The sequence below is a fragment of the Arachis hypogaea genome, chromosome 15, assembly GCF_003086295.3.
Source record: "Arachis hypogaea cultivar Tifrunner chromosome 15, arahy.Tifrunner.gnm2.J5K5, whole genome shotgun sequence".
Lineage (NCBI taxonomy): Eukaryota > Viridiplantae > Streptophyta > Magnoliopsida > Fabales > Fabaceae > Arachis > Arachis hypogaea.
In genome coordinates this window covers 5,579,292-5,597,260 of record NC_092050.1, presented here as the reverse complement: position 1 = coordinate 5,597,260, position 17,969 = coordinate 5,579,292, and the positions used below count along the sequence as shown (strand labels likewise).

Below are 17,969 nucleotides of genomic sequence, written 5' to 3'. Positions count from 1 at the left end.
TTAATTAAATTATAGAAAAATTAAAATTTGAAAAAAAATATTCTATTAGTATTTTTAACAATATTTAAGATAAAAATAATATTAAATTAATTTTAACATATTTAAAATATAAATAAAAAAATTCATATACAATTAATTTTATATAAAATTGTCAAAAAATTATAATTCAAATATCATATTTTTTTTATTCTCATATAAAGATTTTAGATTTAAATCTCATTTTTAACTTTAAAAAAATTTCATACAAAATTATAATTAAAAATTATTAAAAAATAATTTAATAACATATGAAATTATTTAATTAATAAGGCCAAAGAACGAAGTTAACTGGTTCCACCATCTTAATATTTATTCGAGAAAAAAAATTGGGGAAAAGAATGTTACTTTGTCGAAAGAACAACAAGGCGTGGAACTGCGGAAGGGTGTGCTGGCTGGTAGCTGAGTCAGAGTGGCAGGTCATTGCCGTTGCCGCTGAACCCTGAAGGCTATTGAACCTTCCGTACACATCAACCTCACCGAACCGTATATCTCCTTTCAGTTACAACCAAAAATTCTACTTCGTTCTAAGCACTTCACTCTTCAGGTACGAGTTTCCTAATCTCCCTCTCAATTTGTGTTATTCTGCAACTTTTTCCACATCTCTTATCAATTTCTGGTTTTATCGGAGTTTATTGTTCTCCCAGATTGGATTCCGCTTTGCTTATGTAGTTCCCAATCGCATGCACTTATTTGCAGGCTGAACCCTCTCCCTTCAATTTAGGGATTATAGTGTATCATCTTTTCTGATTCTACTTTGCTGATTGTTAGTTCCTTGCTCTCTTTTATCTGAGAGAACAAAATTGCCGTTACTCCTGTGCTTATTCGTAGGAATTGCTTCCATGGCCTTTGCCTTTAGCTCTGTGTTTTCGTATCCGTGAATTTAGTTATATTTGAACATACTGTCATCTAGACCAGATTGTTGTATGGATTCTGTGTATCAATCAATCATTTGGCTAATGCAACTTTGGTCTTGTTGATTTTAGGGTAAAAAATATGTGGGATTGGGTTTTTGATATTTAGGTACTATAATATGTTTAAAACATTTCAGATATGCAAAGGCTTGTTTGTGAAAATGTGTGGAAATGTCATTCACTTGTTCAGTACTAAAGAGAAGTGATATCTTGTATGGCAAATTGTGATTGAAACAATGTAATGTCTATTAGGTGAATTAGGTTTGAAGCCTTTGTTCTCTTCGTTATGTCATTAATTTACATAGCTGCTGCTGTTTTTGTTGTTTTATATTGCATTGGACTTACCTGATGCTGATCTCAAATCACTAGATTTTCTTTCTCTGTGCTTATGCAGCAGGCACTGTGATAGAATAAAACCAAACTTTTGAATATCACTGTGGTTGGTTTGACCTTCATCTTATCTATGACAGATTTGTTAGAAATGAGAATTGGTTTTGATTTAGTATTTTCTTCTGATTTAATATCCATATAGCATTATGGTAATGAGATTTCTTGCTCCAGCCCTTTTTCCGTGTAACATGAGGTGAGTTGGAGATGGCAGACTTACCAGGATATTTGCGTTCTTGCCTGAGCATGGGAAAACTTGCCTTTTTGGCAATCTTGGTCTCTGGGGGAATTGTCTTGCAAATTTTGGTCCGTGTTCTTCTCATTGTTAATAAATGCATCACATCTTATTGGTAACGAAGTAATTGTTGCTTACCTAGTTGCATCTGTGTTATGTGACAGGCGTGTGCTTTGTATAATAATTGGTGGCCGATGCTAAGTGGTGAGATAAAGCATCTCTGTATTTATTTCTTGAAGATTTAAGGGAATGAGATGTTAATGTAACCGTAACATTCCTGGTTTCTTATTACATTTGGTGTTTTGTTCTCTTGCAGCTATAACATATGTTCTACTCCCAATGCCTCTGCTGTTCTTTGCGGGGTCTAATGGTTCTTCTGTATTTTCTGAATCTGAGAGCAGGTAAACTGTTATTATTCAAGCATTAATTGAAAAACAAAATTAAAAAAGAAAAAAGATAAGATTGTATACCGAGCCAAGGTTATTAATCATTCAACTTTTTGTTTTGTGGTCTGATGAATGATGGAGCAGCTGGGTGAATTTAGCCAAGTTCTTGACTGGATTCTCAACTATTGGAAGCATTGCCATTCCAAGCATTCTAAAGCATTCTGGTGTTATTGGTTGGGGAGCCTTTGCAATGGAGCTTTCATCTTTCTTCGTGTTTGTATTAGCCATATTGTGTTTCATGGGGATGAATGATGAAGATGACTATTACAGTATGATATGAGATGGAAGTCTACCAGGCATAATTTCATGTGTAAAAATGGATTTATTCTTTGTGTGCGCTATTGGTTCTCTTGCTTTTATAAGCTTTCACCTAGACATTTTCTCCGTTTCGAACCATTGAAATTGAATGCTATTACCATGTTGCTGAAAATGATTTCCAAACCTCGGCAACTGTAGGCGAGCTTTCGGCCAAAACATATGGGAACTTGACGTACCTTGTATATGTATGTATGATTTACCGGCAGTTGAGGAATGAGGCAACAGTATTATTATCATAATTGAGTTACACTTGTTTAGATAGTGGATTGCCACTTCAATACAATCGTGAATTATTTTTTTGGCAACAGAATTTAATCAATTTATCATAATTACGGTGCCCCAAGTTTTTCTTACAGAATTGTTAAGGCTAATGATATTTTCGTTGAACTTGATTGAGAAATTGGATTGATATTCTAATAATAGTTTATGAAGGAACTTGTTAATGCTGGATGAAGTAAGGATAAAGAATTTTTTTTTGGTGTAAGGATAAAGATTAAGAACGTGTTTGGAAAGCATAAAATTAGAATTTTCTTAAGAATTGAATTCTCTTTCTTGCTTTAAAATATAAAAATTACATGAATTTAAACTCTTTTGAGAATTTTAATTCTCATATTCAAGTAAAAAATAAATCACAAATCCAACCTAATGAAATTTGAATTTGAAATTAAAACATCTAAACTAACCCTAACATAATTTGATTTTTCAAATATTCCCATTTCTCTTTTCTTTTCTCCCTTCCCTCTTATTCAGGGTAACATAGTAATATTACATATATTTTTACCATTCCTTTTCCATTTAATTCTTTTTATTCCAAATTTAAGAAGTGCTGTGAGAATTGAATTGCAAGTCAATTCTTTCTAGAATTCAATTCAATTCCATCTCATTAAAGTTTCCAAACATACTCCAGTTACAGTGCAAATTCTGAAACAAAGCAGCATTCGCAATAGCCACCAAAGGGTTCAAGAGGACCGATCACATGAATGTTAGTACAACCAAGGAATTCATTTGCCCATGCCAGCAAATCTCTCTTAAGTCTCTAGACTAAGAAAATCACTAACAAAAACAGAATTTTCTGACCCAATCACCTTGAAAAGACATGAGCATGACCAAACAACTCAGAACATATGCTTAATCTTGTAGTGCTCTTTTTTCACTTTCTTCTCTATTCCGCATTCTGCAAAACATTTCCAAGTAGCATTCAAAAAATGCAGTATGAAAAGAATAGGACCTCCACAACCCAAACAACCACAGATTAGAGCCTCTGAATGGATGAACAATTCTAATTATTGACATCAAGATTCACATCAATTGTATTCCCCATTTCCCCATTTAAAAAAGCACAATACTTTTGTTCTTTGTTCACAACCAAACCACATATCCATTGCACTGCACATTAATTAGGGAAAGATTAACACATCGCACGCCCAAGTCAACTAAGAATCTAAGATATATTGTACAAAGTCAAAAAATTGTCTCAGAATCAGAATCTACAGAGTGATAGTGAATAATGCAAAGTACATAGTTCATTCACAGTCGCAGTTAAAAAGAACAACAATTAGAAATACTGAAATTCAACATTGAAAGGAGCTAAATTTCGTTTGAAGCAGAACCTCTAACCCCAAAAATCACATAAATTCTCAATCTTTTTTCGAGCTTACGGTGTCAGAAGACAACGCGAAACTGCGGCGCGTTGGATTCAACGGCGGGGAGGAACTCCCATCGGCAGGGCTCGAGCTCTTCGGAGACGGGGCAGTATCCAGCGAGGGTGACCCTGTCGTTGGTGGCGGCCACCGAACCGAACTCGAAAATCGAAACGGTGGCGTCTGGAGGGCGAGGGACCTCGACGGCGCCGTTCATGCCGGGAACCTCGGTGGGTTTACCTGCACCATTGGCTTTCAGCTGAACCGAAGAAGAAGAGTTGGAGTTTGGTGGTTCGGGTTCTGACTTTTTGCCCTTCCACCATGACAACAAACCCATAGCTCAAGGTTGAAGGCTCGAGCTTTTTCTGTGTCGGGAATATCGCAGTGCTATTGTTAGGGATTTGGAGATAGATATACACTTGATTATGCTACTGTCTTGGATTATCTATCAAATTAAATTATAGAAACGTTTTTTTATTTTAGTTTTTATGATTAACTTTGATCCTGAAATATCAATTTCAGAAAAGTTTCACGGCTAATAATTTTAATTTATATTAGTGAGTAACCTAATTTTCAGTTTAACAATCTAATATCCTATTTAGTCAATATTTTTTAAAATATTAAGAACTAATTATAAAACAAAAATAATAAATTTTATTAATTTTATAATATTATTCTATTAATTTTACATATAATTATTTTCAATTTATTTTAAATGGGCTTTCTTTGTATGGCATTTAGAAAATAATATGTGTCTAAATATATTTATTAATGTAATTTCAAAATATTGTTGTATAGTTTTCTATAAATTACTAAGTTAGGATTACTAACTTAGAATTTATTTAGATGAGTTTTTATGAAAATAGTTTTTTTAAACGATATTATTTTATGAAAAAATTTTAGAAAAATAAAAAAATTTATATTTTGATATTTTATGTAAAAATATTTTTTATTTAATAATTATATTTGAATATAATAATATAAAAATATTTTTTAAAATAAAAAATTCACAAAAAATATAAATAATAAATTTTAAAAAAATATTTTTATTTTTCTACTAAAATTTTGTTAGACATACTAAAAATTAAAAAAAAATTTCATTAAAATAAAATTTCTAACAATTTAACAACACCAAAATAAATAATGTCACAAAAATGTTCAGGAATTAAGTTGGTGTTATATTACATGTATTCTTTAATAAAATATTATTAATTATATTAAAAAATAAATAAAATACCACTTTAAAAGCTTTTTTTTCTTTTTTTTTCTGGCTGCAAAATATTGTTGTTTTGGTTTGTTTAGTGACAAAAAAAATATACATATACGAGTTTCTATCCATTATAGAAAAAATTATTTCACTTATCACAGAATAATAACAAATTTTTGTACTTTGAGTTTTTAAAAAAGTAAAATAATATATATTTCTATTTACTAAAAAAAACTAAAAGTCACATTATTTATGCAAAGTAGTCTCTTTTATAAAAGTTTTAGCTTCTGCATTGCTCCATCTTTAATACTTTAACAAATAAAATAAAGAGTAAAATGCTAGTAGGTTCTTAATAATTTTTTAAAAAAAAATATTAATTTAGTCCTTTAAAATAATAAATAATAGATATATTATATTTTTTATTAATTCATCACATAAAATTTAATAACCGTGTTTATAAAATTCATCGCATAAGTAATAATTTTTGGAACTAAATTTTTTTAATTTTAATAGAATTTACAATAAATAAAAAACGATTAATAAATATTATATAAAAATTCAAAAAATAACAAATATTTTACCGTCTAAAATTATCCTGTATTCAGGTGATAAATACATGGACACTCTGTATAATTTTTCACTATTTATTAATAGTATAATACATATATATCCACAGAGTTTACTATTCTTAATTGATATTTTTCTTTTAAAGATTTACTCTAAAGTTAATTTATTACTGTCAAAATTCAAAAAACAAAAAGCATTCATTTCTTAATGATTTTACATCGTTGGTTAAACTCCAGCTTAAGGGTTTGTTTGGGTGAACTTATAAGAAAAGATCTTTTTTTGAGTTATCTTTTTTTAAAAGATCTTATAGAGAAGTAAAAGTAATTTTATGTTTGGATATCTCATGTAAAAAGGTATTTTTATCTATCAATTATGTTTGGGTATAACAATATAAAAATACTTTTTTGTTTATTTATTACATGAAAAACATCTTTTTTTTAAGGAAAAAATATCTTTTAAAAAAAGATGTAAATTACACATTCTCAAAAAAGATCTTTTTTTGATTTTACTAGTGCTTTTACTTTTAGTATTAGAAATTTGTCAAACACGTTAAAAAATAAAAAAAAGATCTTTTTCATTGAAAAAAGATTTATTTTAAACAAAATAATAGCACCCAAACATGCACTAAGCAAGATACAGTGATTTTAGTGGTGGCAGATTCAGCGGATCCAGGAGCAGAGTTGTAATTCATACACCTCCGGCCATGAACGAACAACAACAGTCTCTGATTCTCGAATCTTCCTCTCGCTTCTTGCCACCACAAGGAGTCAAGCTGTCGTACGGCACAGCTGGGTTCAGGGCCGATGCATCGCTGCTCCAATCGACGGTTTACAGGGTCGGAATTTTGGCGGCTCTCAGATCGCTGAAGACGCAGTCGGTGATCGGCGTCATGATCACTGCTTCCCACAACAAAGTCTCCGACAACGGCGTCAAAATCGCTGACCCCAACGGAGGAATGCTTTCTCAGCATTGGGAACCCTTCGCTGATGCCCTCGCCAATGCTCCTTCTCCACAAGAACTGATCCGGGTTCGCACAAATTTCTCTCTTTTATTTTTGAAGTAATATATAAAGTTTATTTTTTTGTAAAGAAAAAAACCAATAAAAAATGATGAAGTCTATGTAAGTTTAAAAGAAAAGTAGTTCAATTTAATATGGTTCCATATTGATATTGCCCACAGTTGATAAATGAATTTGTCAAGAAAGAGGATATTCAGTTTGATGGAGTTAAGCATGCTGAAATACTTTTGGGGAGAGACACCAGACCCAGCGGAGAAGCTTTGCTTGAAGCTGCTAAAGAAGTATGGTTTCCTTAAGTAAATGCTGAGCTTATTGTGTTCTGTTTCTGTTGTTTAAATCATGTATAACTGGATAAAATTGAAGGGCGTCGCGTCGATTGTTGGAGCGGTTGCAATGGACTTGGGGATTTTGACAACTCCTCAGTTACATTGGATGGTTTGGGCTAGGAATAAGGGCATGAAGGCCTCAGAGCAGGATTACGTTGAACAGCTTTCGAGCTCATTCAGGTTAGTCCAATCTCGTCCAAGTATTGCTATGATGGATGTAGCTCTTGTTGTTCCTTCGACATAATGTGATTATGATCATCACTGATCACATCCTTTTAGGATCATTGTGTGATTGGATCAGGTGCTTAATGGATTTGATTCCAAGTCAAAGGAGCAAGTTCGATGGGACGAATGACAAATTGGTTGTGGATGGAGCTAATGGTGTAGGTGGACTGAAACTAAAAGTTCTAGAGAAATTGTTGAATGGTTTGCTTATTGAGGTTCGGAATAGCAGTGAAGATGGAGGCGTACTGAATGAAGGAGTTGGCGCTGATTATGTGCAGAAAGAGAAGGTTGCTCCACATGGCTTTGGTTCTAGTGATGCTGGGATAAGGTCGGTCTGTTCATTAAGCTAAAAGTGAAGTTGCTATGGCATGCTGCTCGATTTTTCATAACAATATGATATGAAGTGTATATTGGCCGCTCTCAATTTTTTTTCCCTTCACTAAAACAGATAGCATAATGTTTCTAGTTGGAGATTACAAATAATTGAATCAATCAGGATATTTAATGCAAGTTAATCAAAATTTTAAAGGGAAGATATTCATTTTATTGAAAATTATAAATTTGTAACCTGGAATTGATAAAAACAAAATAAAATAAAAATTGGTTTACATAATCCTTAAAATTATTCTTATGATAATAAAATAAAAATTGATATTTACCCAGCCCTATCATTTGATTTAATGGATGGATTCCTTTGAGCATTGCTATTTTGATGTTGTTTATGATAACTAATGGAGTTAGTTCTAGTTTGCAGGTGTGCTAGCTTGGATGGAGATGCTGATAGACTTGTTTATTTTACTGTACATCCAGAAAGCAGTGGAGCAATTGATCTTGTTGATGGGGATAAGATACTTTCTCTGTTTGCCTTGTTTATTCGAGAGCAACTAAGCATTCTTAATGAGAGAGAAGGCACAAAGAACAATCACCAAGCCCGTCTTGGTATAGTGCAGACCGCTTATGCAAATGGAGCATCTACTAATTACCTTAAACAGTTGGGACTTGAAATCAATTTGACTCCAACTGGAGTAAAATACTTGCATGAAAAAGCTGCTGAATTTGATATTGGCATATATTTTGAGGCAAATGGCCATGGAACTGTCCTATTTTCTGAATCTTTCGTAGGGTGGTTAGAGGCCACTACAAATGAGCTCTCTGCAAGATCTAAAGGTTTAATTCAGTAGTTCTTGTCATTCTCTCACTTTGCTTTTGAGATTAATCTGCAAAACAAAAATGAAATATTTTTGGTGTCTGTTTCAGGTTCAGATGCAGAAAAGGCGGCTTTGAGATTATTGGCTACCAGTAGGTTGATCAACCAAGCAGTTGGAGATGCCTTGAGTGGAGTGCTCTTGGTGGAAGTCATATTGCAGCACATGGGATGGTCCATACACAGATGGAATGAACTTTATCATGATTTGCCCAGCAGGCAGCTTAAGGTTAGTGCTAATTAGAATGACAAACTATTTGATCTCAGAGTTGTCTAAAATTAGGTAGCTTGAAGGTTTTCCTTTGACATGTGTTAGGTCCAAATTATGCCTTATTATTTTGTGTTGACTGCTAGCATTTGGAGTCAGGTGGCTATGCTTTGGTCACAAAACTTTACCTCTCACCTTGGTTTTGAAGTTACTTATTCAACTTAAACATCATCATTTTTCTTCATTTCTTTTTTTACTATTGTTATTGCAGGTATTTGCCTTGTAATCAAGGGATTTACATGTGCTTATTTTTGTGTGTAATATTAGTTGCTTCTTTAAATTCTGAAATGATGCATTGATTTTTTACTAAAACCCCAGGTGAAAGTTGCTGATAGGACTGCAGTGATTACAACAAATGCAGAAACTGTAGTTGTGAGTCCCCCTGGTCTACAAGAAGCAATCAACAACGAAACCGGTATCTCTTTGCTTCCTCTCTTTTTCTTTTTAATTTTTTGGCCATGATATGTTTGTTTGCAACAAGTGAAACCTGTCAAGACTTCACTTACCACTGTATTGCACTATTGCAGCTTTGTCATCATTTTCCTTTTTCTTGTGTGTTTATAGGAAAGTATTCTCAAGGTCGATGCTTTGTGCGACCATCTGGCACGGAGGATGTTGTTCGTGTATATGCCGAGGCATCTTCACAAGAAGCAGCAGATAGCCTAGCCAACTCCGTGGCTAAACTTGTGGACCAATTCTTGGGTTGACATGCCTATTCTCAGCATCAATCATATATACAAAACAGCTTGGCTTTTCAAAGTTTTGTAATCTTGAAGAGAAAAAAAATTCTTAAGCATTTTACTTTATAGAGCATTTTACCAATTTTTTAGATGACTCTAATTCAAATGATTATCCACTATCTTACATGGACATATTAGATCTGATTTTTCAATCCTTTGGATTTGGAAAAAAAAATTCCATTCCGATATATTAGAACCGGCTGAATTGATCACAGATTAGCAACATTAAGCTTATTTGACAGTTTCAGTACAAAGATGATTGTTGAAGAGATTGTGAAAAACGTAACTATAGTCTATCTAATTACTTCAGAGAATTGTAAATTATTCATAAGATACTTTATGAATTTGTATTTGCAAATATGGGTTCACCAGCGTATTCATGGCCAATGATAGTACATAATGCTACCAGAATATAACCTTAAGTGTTTGCTTTCTGCTTAAAAGCAACATTGGTTATGTACTATGTGTTATTGTAATATGGCCCCCTAAACAGAATTCAAATGTGCTACTTGCACAAGTAATTCATACTCAACGAGCACCAGCCTTGTCAAGTTCATCCAAAGCTGCCCACAGTTTTGGATCATCATAATCCTTAATCAGAAAGGTAGGCTTTGCTTCCATCAGTAAATGCTCGGCATTCCGGTTGGTTATACCTATAACAGGCATCCCAGCAGCAACTCCAGCTTTGATCCCCGAGACAGAATCCTATGACAACAAAGTAGAATGAAAGTCAAATGCAGAAGCAGAATTATCGATACCACAATCCAATAACATTTAGGTAAAGAACAGTGCAGACCTCAAATATAAATGTGTGATCCTTTGATGCTTTGAGAGCTTCAAGACCTTTAAGGTAGGGATCTGGATGAGGCTTGCCATGTTCACATTCGCTACCGATAATGACAGCATCAAAGAAATCTGAGAGGCCAAGCTTTGAGATCATGAGCTCTGCATTCGGTCTTGGAGCATTGGTCACTGCAGCGCGCTTCAGGCTACGATCTTCAACCCATTTAATCACTTTATCGAGGCCATTTAAAGGCTTTAGTTGATCTTTTGCCCATCTGTAAATCCATCAAGGGAATAAATAATCATTTTAAGCTTTGAAAAACTACAAGGGGAAAAAAAAGGAAAGAAAGGAAGATTTACTTCCGGAACATGGCTTCCTTATCTTCTACGAACTTCAAACCCCGTTCCCGGTCGTCAGGAAAGAGAAACAAGGCAGCATCCTCATCGTGTGTGCCAGAAATATTCTCACTAGAATTCCTCTGTTATAGGAGTACCTCCATTGTAACCAATCTGACAACCACCAAAGTTTCTGTCAGATTATATAATAGCTATTGATCATGTGTTTTGTCAAGGTGACTCAAAATATGCTAAATGGAACATTCAGTTGAAACCCAATGTTCTCTCCATTTAATAAATATTTTTGCATAGAATGTTCTACTAATCTTGAATTTTGTATGGAGACGAAATTGAGAGATAAAAAAACACAAATCAAATATTCAAAGATTGAAAATTTCTACCCCAATTTTCACTCCATAACAAACTCACCCAGCAAAAACAAACACACTACCTCTTGGAGCATTTCGCGGAAAGCATAGTAATGGAGCAGATCAGAGTCACAGAGAGTTCCATCTACATCAAAGAGCACTGCCTCAAGGGGAGCTAGTTTAGCAAGAGAACCCTTGCTGCCACAAAAAATGAAGGAAATAACTACATGACAAAGTGTGATAAACCATAAAATTGGGTTGAATCTACATATGCCTACATTCATAAAGTTTCTATGATAAAATTTGTCATGTCCCAAACTGCCATTATTCTTTGCATCTTAGCAGTTAAACAAGTTTAAAGCAAGTATAAAATTAAAGGCTACTAAACTCAATACTAATAATCAAAGCATGAAGCAGAACCTGCTTCACTGCAGATGACAAAACCAGCTAGATCTTCAAGAAGCAATTCAATGGCTTAGGAGAAACCTTACCTTTCGACGCAGGTATCAGAAGAAGTCGTCATGGTTCACAGAATGGCGAAAGAAAAGTTTGGCTAGTGGTGTGTGGAATACTGAGAAAGTGTTACATAAGAAGCGGAAAGGGCACGTTTTAAGTGGTGCAACACATTTTTGGGTCCATAATGGACCCACTCTTTAATTTACCAAACTCTCCTTGTACGACAAAAGCCATACAACCTCATTCACAGGAACATGAAAACAAAGTCATAATTTTGATACAGACCCAGAATTTATAACCAGGAAAATAGTTCAAAAAACATGGTTATATGAGATATGGAGGCAAATGAAATAGAAAATCATACTGTGGGAGGAACAGGGTTACCTGCAGCGTAGGTGAGCTGAACGAGAATTGGGTCTTGGGCTGTTGGTTCTGTTGATCGATAAAACAAATGGAATGGAAGAGGATGATGAATAGTAAAGGTTACTCGGAGAATCAGTTTGAACGCAAGGCGGTAAGAGAGGCCGGAATTGGAGAGTGCAAGCGGCACCGGCCATGTGACGTGGCAGAGGTGGAGCACCGAAGCTGGAAGGGGAAACTGTTAGGGACAGATGTGTAATTTGAAATGCTTTTAATTTTATAAGTTCATTCTAATTTACGAGTTTAATTTTGATGCCTGATTAATTGTATTTTTTATAATTATTACCAGGATTTATATAAATGGTAATTATTTTTAATAATATAATATTATATAATTAAATGTATATATAAAATTATTTTATAGTTAAAAGTATAAAATTAAAAATTGTTATTTTGTGTTGAATATAGGTTATATATACTATTAAAAAAATGTTTTATTGTCACTTATTCTAAAATATTTTTTTTTAGTTTTCAATGCATAAAATTAATAAATAATATTAAAAAAAATTTTATGATATACTTAACTTATATCTTTAGAACTCAGGATAACAAAATCTTAAAATTAAATTTTTATTATTATATAACCACCTTTATTTTTCATGACTAACCCACATTGTTTGAGGGTGGTTAGTTTCCTGTTCTTTGTATCAACATACTAAAAGCCTAAAAGACACCTAATCTTAATTGAAGCAAAATTGGATGCTTCCACCGTATGGATTTTGTACCATCAAATGATATTGGTAGATAGAAAGATGAATTATTAAACTAATAAAGGTCAATGATGAATAATTGAATATGACGGAGAGAATAATTAACTGGGAGAAGTGATGCTCTGCACTTCCTTCTTTAAATTACAAAAATATATTTTACCTATAGAAATAGAAATAACCTATAAATTATATAATAAATAACTATTACCATATGAGAACACTGAATATATCATCATCATATTAAAAAGGAAGAAAGAAACAAGGTTTATAGGCTTACTCATATCCTCTTACCCACTAGAATTTTCCTCATTTCTTTTTCCAATGGGATCTTTAAAAACAGTCATGTTGAACAAGAAAAAAGATTTACATCCAATTTATTTACATTAATTTTATCTAAATTGTAAACCCTGCGATAATATGTGGTCATTTACTCATTTTCTTGATATGGATGTATATTTCTCTTTTTAAGAAAAACTGATATATTCCAGAGACTGATTCAAACATACAGTATAGGCATTAGGCAATAAGTGCCCACATTAAAATTTGGGACTTAGTTAAGAAGCAGAAGAATTTATATATATTTTGTCCATGTTACTTTATTATGTTTGTCTTCACACTCAAGACAAAATATACCAACTTCTAAATTCTGTTTGATCAAAAGACCAAGGCTAAAGCAGGCAGAAAACGTTAAAAACATTGTGAGAAATCTGAACTAAAATTTTTTTTTTGGGGGGTGGGGGGGGGGGGGTGGGATGTAAATTATTGATAGGAGAATTTCTGTGTTTGTATTGTATGCAATCTTGGGCTATCCCACTTATTTGTGGCCAATGAAATTACAAAATATAAATAGAAGACAAGTGTTTGCTCTCTGTTCCAAAGCAAGAATGAGAAACTAGTACTATAATATTGGACCGTCATCTTTTAAAGTGAGTATGATTATAAACTGAAAAAATGAGAGATTGCTTGTTTTTGGATCAATAACTTCCAGCCATGCAACATTGCCCTCTAAACAAAATTATAGAGGTAATCATGTGAGCTTATTAGATCAAACCAGCTACTTGAATTTACCAATATATTCTTTCAGTTGGACTCTTCATACTTTTTTAGTACCAGCCTTGTCAAGTTCTTCCAAAGCTTCCCACAATTTTGGGTCTGCATAATCCTTAATCAGAAAGGCAGGCTTTGCTTCCATCAGTAGATGCTCCGGGTTTCGAGTAGCTAAACCTACAACAGGCATCCCAGCTGCCACTCCAGCTTTGATCCCAGAAACAGAATCCTATGATAACAAAACAGAATTTGTGTCATTATCATTTAGATTCAATAACAGCAATAAAGTCTTCTCCCAATTAGTTAAGGGAATAAACATTGCAGACCTCAAATACAAATGAGTGATCCTTTGATGCTTTCAGAGCTTCAAGACCTTTCAAGTAGGGGTCTGGATGAGGCTTGGCATGTTCACATTCTCCACCAATAATGACAGCATGAAAAAAGTCTGAGAGACCAAGCAATGAGATCATGAGTTCTGCATTAGCTCTTGGAGCATTGGTCACTGCCGCTCGCTTCAGCCCATGACTTTCAATCCATTCCCTCACTTTATCAAGGCCATTCAATGGCTTTACTTGCTCTTTTGCCAATCTGTACAGTCCATCAAGTGAATTATACTATGAATTTTAAAATAAACAACAATGAGAAGGAAAATTACATTAGCAGAGTATATACTTCCGGAACATGTCTTCCTTGTCATCTACAAACTTTAAGCCTCGTTCAAGATCACCAGGAAAGAGAGCCAAGGCAATATCATCATTGTGCTTGCCGGCAACAGTCTCAATGAAAAATTCCTCTGTTATAGGAACACCTCCATTGAAACCAATCTGAAAACCACAATAGTTTCTGTTGGTTTTTCTAAAATTTGTGATGTGTTTTGTCAAGGTGTATGTATAATTTATAATATGATGATGATAAAAGTAATATTCAATTAGAAAACTATACAGTCTCTATGTTCTAAGTATTTTTCACCCCTAAATATTTTCTATCAAGAAATCAAATGCTACCTCTTTGAGCATTTCACGGAAAGCGTAGTAGTGGAGTGGATCAGAGTCACAGAGAGTTCCATCTATATCAAAGAGCACTGCCTCAAGTGGAGCTAGTTGGGTGAGAGAATTCTTGCTGCCACAGAATAAGACAGACAAGTGTGGCAAGATAAGTTTATAGTCTATATTAACTAATAAGATTTTTAGCATATACTTTGACATTTCTATATGCATGCCATCCCCTAAAAATTAACAAGAAGATAGCATTGTCACACTTTATGAAAAAGATTGCTACATAAAAAACTGTTGACAGATCCTTCATCATAAATGGCAAAGAATAGTTACTCATTGCAGATTCCTTAAATTGGCAACGGCTTCAATAATATAGGAGATTCATCAATTTGGGATTTATGAAAAAAGTCAAAAAACATAAATCAAATCTCCTTGCTTCATCCTTGTGGCTCAAAATTAATTTCATCAGCAAAAAAAATGAACTTGGTATTCAATTCCAAAACACAAAACAAAGCTAAATAGTAAATAATAATCAATTATGTGTGCACAACTTGAACCACATCCTCTCCCTTTTGTTCTATATGAACTTGATCTCAGCTACAAAAAACAGAGCAGTGGCAGCAATTCACAATTTATCATTATTATTTTATTTTATTTTATTTATTCATTTGCATGCAAGGAGAACAATTTCTCATTAATGAAAATATAGAGTGATTTAATCAATAAATGAACACGAAAAGGGATTAACTTTCGACTTCCGTATAGAAACTCTACATTGAGGAAGCATAAACATGTAACATTAAAAAATGTGAAATCTTGAGCAACTTCAGAAGCAGAAGAGCACAAACAATAAAAGAATGAAGAGATTAACAGAGATACCCGATTTCCACGAATTGTGGAACAAATGAACTGATCAACAAGGTTGCAAATGAAACGTTGGAATGAAAAATGTTACCTTTCAGAGGAGACGGTCATGGTTGTAAGAATCAGAAAGGCAATAGAAAAGTTTGTTGGAAGTGAGAAAAAAACGGGAACGGATCAATGAGAAGAAGAAGAAGAAGAAGAAGAAGAAGAAGAATGTTAATTGGAATCTGCCAAGAGAATCAAAATCGCATGGCAGAGATGCTCTACACTTATTTTATTTTATTTTGTATAGTCATGCTTATATTTTCTCAAATTTTTAAATATATCTTAAGAATTTGTTATATTCTGGCAGAAACTCACCTGCAGTCGACTGCAGGTGAAGTTGCTTCTAGACGGTTGACACGTGTTACTATATGGTTTAAAAAAATCGATTTATTTTATATAAATGATTTATTTAAAAAAATCGGTTTGAATTGGACCAAGCAGTTACTTTTATTCCCTCTTTCTTCGTTTCGCACGTAAAATTCGTTCTCTTTCAATCCCTTTTTCAGAACTAATATGAAACTTTCAATTAGGTATGTTCCTTTTATTTATATTTCTTAATCAAATTTATTATTTCAAATGTATTTCTTAATTTATGTTTTTATTCATTCCTCTGTGAATGATGAAAATTATTTATAAATACGTACATATTTATGTCATCATACCATTTTGATGTTCAGGATCATAAATGCCAAGATAATTCATGGCAATTTCATGTGATGGAAGACAAAAATGTAATTATGGTATAACGTAGACTAGTTGATAGCATGAGCATTGTTGAAATTTTGGCATGATCTCTTTCATATTTGTTATATGTCTCTTTAGTTGGTGATGTTATAGTTTATTGTGATAATATGATGGTAGTTTAATTGTATGAGTTAGGTCCTTTTTATTTGGTTGGATTTTTTCTATGGCTATCCTATTCTTGATGGCAATGTCAAAATAAATATTTTCATTAGTTGTTCTTTTTTTTCTCTATTTTTGAATCAATTTTATTTTTAAAAAAAACTATTAAAAATTTTTGTTGTAGACAAAATTAATAATATTATGTTCAATTATTTAAGGAGACCAAATTAATATTTTGATTAGATACTTTTGTTTTATTGAAAATAAATTCTAATTTCATTAAAAAATAAATTCTAGTTGATAAGTAAAAACACAAACCATAAAATTTAATTTAACGATAAATTTGCAATTGAACATATTTTTACAGTTTAATTTAAAATCTGTTTACAGCTTAATTTAAAAGCAACTGAAAATGTAAGTTATGGGAAACAAAACAAAACTCATCAAGAAAATAGAAACAGAGACAAAAAAAAGGACAGATGACATCATTTATGTCATTCCTATAAAAAAAACTGTGAATTTTGTTTTTTTTTTTCAAAATACTAAATTTTACTTTTTCAAACAATTTGTATACATATATTTGACAAAAATTAAATAAAAAAAAAGTTTCAGATAAATTTAAAGAAAAATTGGTCAATATGAATGAAGAAAAAGAACATATCAAATTCATCTGTTAGGAATTTAGGAATAATACGCAGAAAGAATTTAAATTATTTTAAATGTAGTTATTTGATCTATTCAAACCGATTTTTTTAAATAAACCATTTGTATAAAATAAATCAGTTTTTTTTAAACTATACAGTAACACGTGTCAACAATCCAGAAACAACTTCACCTGCAGTCGACTGCAGGTGAGGTTCCACCTTATATTCTACTAACTTAAATTGCTAATTGGTTTGCAAAATCAAGTGTGGCAAAAGAAGCCCCAAGTTTGATGCTCAATTATTTTATATTATTATTTTTTTTGGGTGACTATTTTATATTAGAACAATGTTAGGAGCCAGCAATATTTATGATTGGTAGCCATTAACTAACCATCAATAATGATTTGATGGTGTGAGATTTTATCCAATAGCTCATCTTTCTCTGTTGGTCACATGCTGGCCAAAATGCAATAAAATTGTTGGCTCCTTAGACTTTTTATTTATATTATTATAATATTATTTGATTACATATTTTTGTTTGAAAAATTTTAAAAATTTAATATTTAGACCATAAATAATTTCAATTTGTAAAAAAATTGGATAATATTAGGTGTATTGGTAGATTGGATGGGATCGAATTGGATGGCTAAAATTTTAATCGAAAAATTTCGATTCAATTCGCATTAAAATTATCGGATTCAATATCTATATTTTTTGGAGTTAGATTCGATCTTATGCATACATTTGCATATCAAATTAGATATAGAGTATATCTACAAAAATTGAAAAAAAACAAAAATTAATTAAAAAATTAAAAAATAATAATAATAAAACTCAAGAGAAACTTAACAAAAAATTAATAAATTTAATAAAAAAATAAAAAATTATACTATTTATATTTTTATTTATTTTTTTATGGATCTATAG

At 32.2% G+C, this 17,969-nt stretch overlaps 4 protein-coding genes and 1 pseudogene across 4 annotated transcripts; 2 read left to right on the top strand and 3 right to left on the bottom strand.

The window, feature by feature from the left end:
• The first annotated feature begins 325 nt into the window (after positions 1–325).
• LOC112747930 (vacuolar protein sorting-associated protein 55 homolog) lies at positions 326–2,641 on the top strand. Its single transcript, XM_025796137.2, has 5 exons — positions 326–583; positions 1,512–1,643; positions 1,737–1,776; positions 1,889–1,973; positions 2,103–2,641. The coding sequence occupies exons 2-5, from the start codon at positions 1,545–1,547 to the stop codon at positions 2,296–2,298; spliced, it is 420 nt and encodes a 139-aa protein (XP_025651922.1). The 5' UTR covers positions 326–583; positions 1,512–1,544; the 3' UTR covers positions 2,299–2,641.
• Positions 2,642–3,190: 549 nt separating this feature from the next.
• LOC112747931 (uncharacterized) lies at positions 3,191–4,490 on the bottom strand. Its single transcript, XM_025796138.3, has 2 exons — positions 3,995–4,490; positions 3,191–3,510 (listed from the first exon to the last, which is right to left on the bottom strand). Exon 1 carries the CDS (start codon positions 4,311–4,313, stop codon positions 3,999–4,001), a length of 315 nt encoding a protein of 104 aa, XP_025651923.1. The 5' UTR covers positions 4,314–4,490; the 3' UTR covers positions 3,191–3,510; positions 3,995–3,998.
• Positions 4,491–6,329: 1,839 nt separating this feature from the next.
• LOC112747926 (phosphoacetylglucosamine mutase-like) lies at positions 6,330–9,889 on the top strand. The gene is made up of 8 exons (XM_025796135.2): positions 6,330–6,777; positions 6,930–7,049; positions 7,132–7,274; positions 7,396–7,647; positions 8,074–8,486; positions 8,577–8,752; positions 9,110–9,206; positions 9,356–9,889. The coding sequence occupies exons 1-8, from the start codon at positions 6,454–6,456 to the stop codon at positions 9,496–9,498; spliced, it is 1,668 nt and encodes a 555-aa protein (XP_025651920.1). The 5' UTR covers positions 6,330–6,453; the 3' UTR covers positions 9,499–9,889.
• On the bottom strand, positions 9,846–11,691 carry LOC112747927 (haloacid dehalogenase-like hydrolase domain-containing protein Sgpp; annotated as a pseudogene).
• A 1,672-nt stretch (positions 11,692–13,363) lies between these two features.
• Positions 13,364–15,820, bottom strand: LOC112747928 (haloacid dehalogenase-like hydrolase domain-containing protein Sgpp). The gene is made up of 5 exons (XM_025796136.3): positions 15,602–15,820; positions 14,656–14,770; positions 14,324–14,475; positions 13,978–14,239; positions 13,364–13,880 (listed from the first exon to the last, which is right to left on the bottom strand). The coding sequence occupies exons 1-5, from the start codon at positions 15,619–15,621 to the stop codon at positions 13,698–13,700; spliced, it is 732 nt and encodes a 243-aa protein (XP_025651921.1). The 5' UTR covers positions 15,622–15,820; the 3' UTR covers positions 13,364–13,697.
• Between the last annotated feature and the right edge of the window lie 2,149 nt (positions 15,821–17,969).

Excerpts from the sequence above, each read along its gene's own strand:
- LOC112747930 (XM_025796137.2), top strand. The coding sequence starts at position 1,545 with ATGGCAGACTTACCAGGATATTTGCGTTCTTGCCTGAGCATGGGAAAA. Across the intron at positions 1,644-1,736 it reads GAATTGTCTTGCAAATTTTG|GCGTGTGCTTTGTATAATAA; the intron begins GTCCGTGTTCTT and ends GTTATGTGACAG. Across the intron at positions 1,777-1,888 it reads TTGGTGGCCGATGCTAAGTG|CTATAACATATGTTCTACTC; the intron begins GTGAGATAAAGC and ends GTTCTCTTGCAG.
- LOC112747931 (XM_025796138.3), bottom strand. The coding sequence starts at position 4,313 with ATGGGTTTGTTGTCATGGTGGAAGGGCAAAAAGTCAGAACCCGAACCA.
- LOC112747926 (XM_025796135.2), top strand. The coding sequence starts at position 6,454 with ATGAACGAACAACAACAGTCTCTGATTCTCGAATCTTCCTCTCGCTTC. Across the intron at positions 6,778-6,929 it reads CTCCACAAGAACTGATCCGG|TTGATAAATGAATTTGTCAA; the intron begins GTTCGCACAAAT and ends TATTGCCCACAG. Across the intron at positions 8,753-9,109 it reads TGCCCAGCAGGCAGCTTAAG|GTGAAAGTTGCTGATAGGAC; the intron begins GTTAGTGCTAAT and ends CTAAAACCCCAG.
- LOC112747928 (XM_025796136.3), bottom strand. The coding sequence starts at position 15,621 with ATGACCGTCTCCTCTGAAAG. Across the intron at positions 14,240-14,323 it reads AAGGAAGACATGTTCCGGAA|ATTGGCAAAAGAGCAAGTAA; the intron begins GTATATACTCTG and ends TGGACTGTACAG. Across the intron at positions 13,881-13,977 it reads ATCACTCATTTGTATTTGAG|GATTCTGTTTCTGGGATCAA; the intron begins GTCTGCAATGTT and ends TTGTTATCATAG.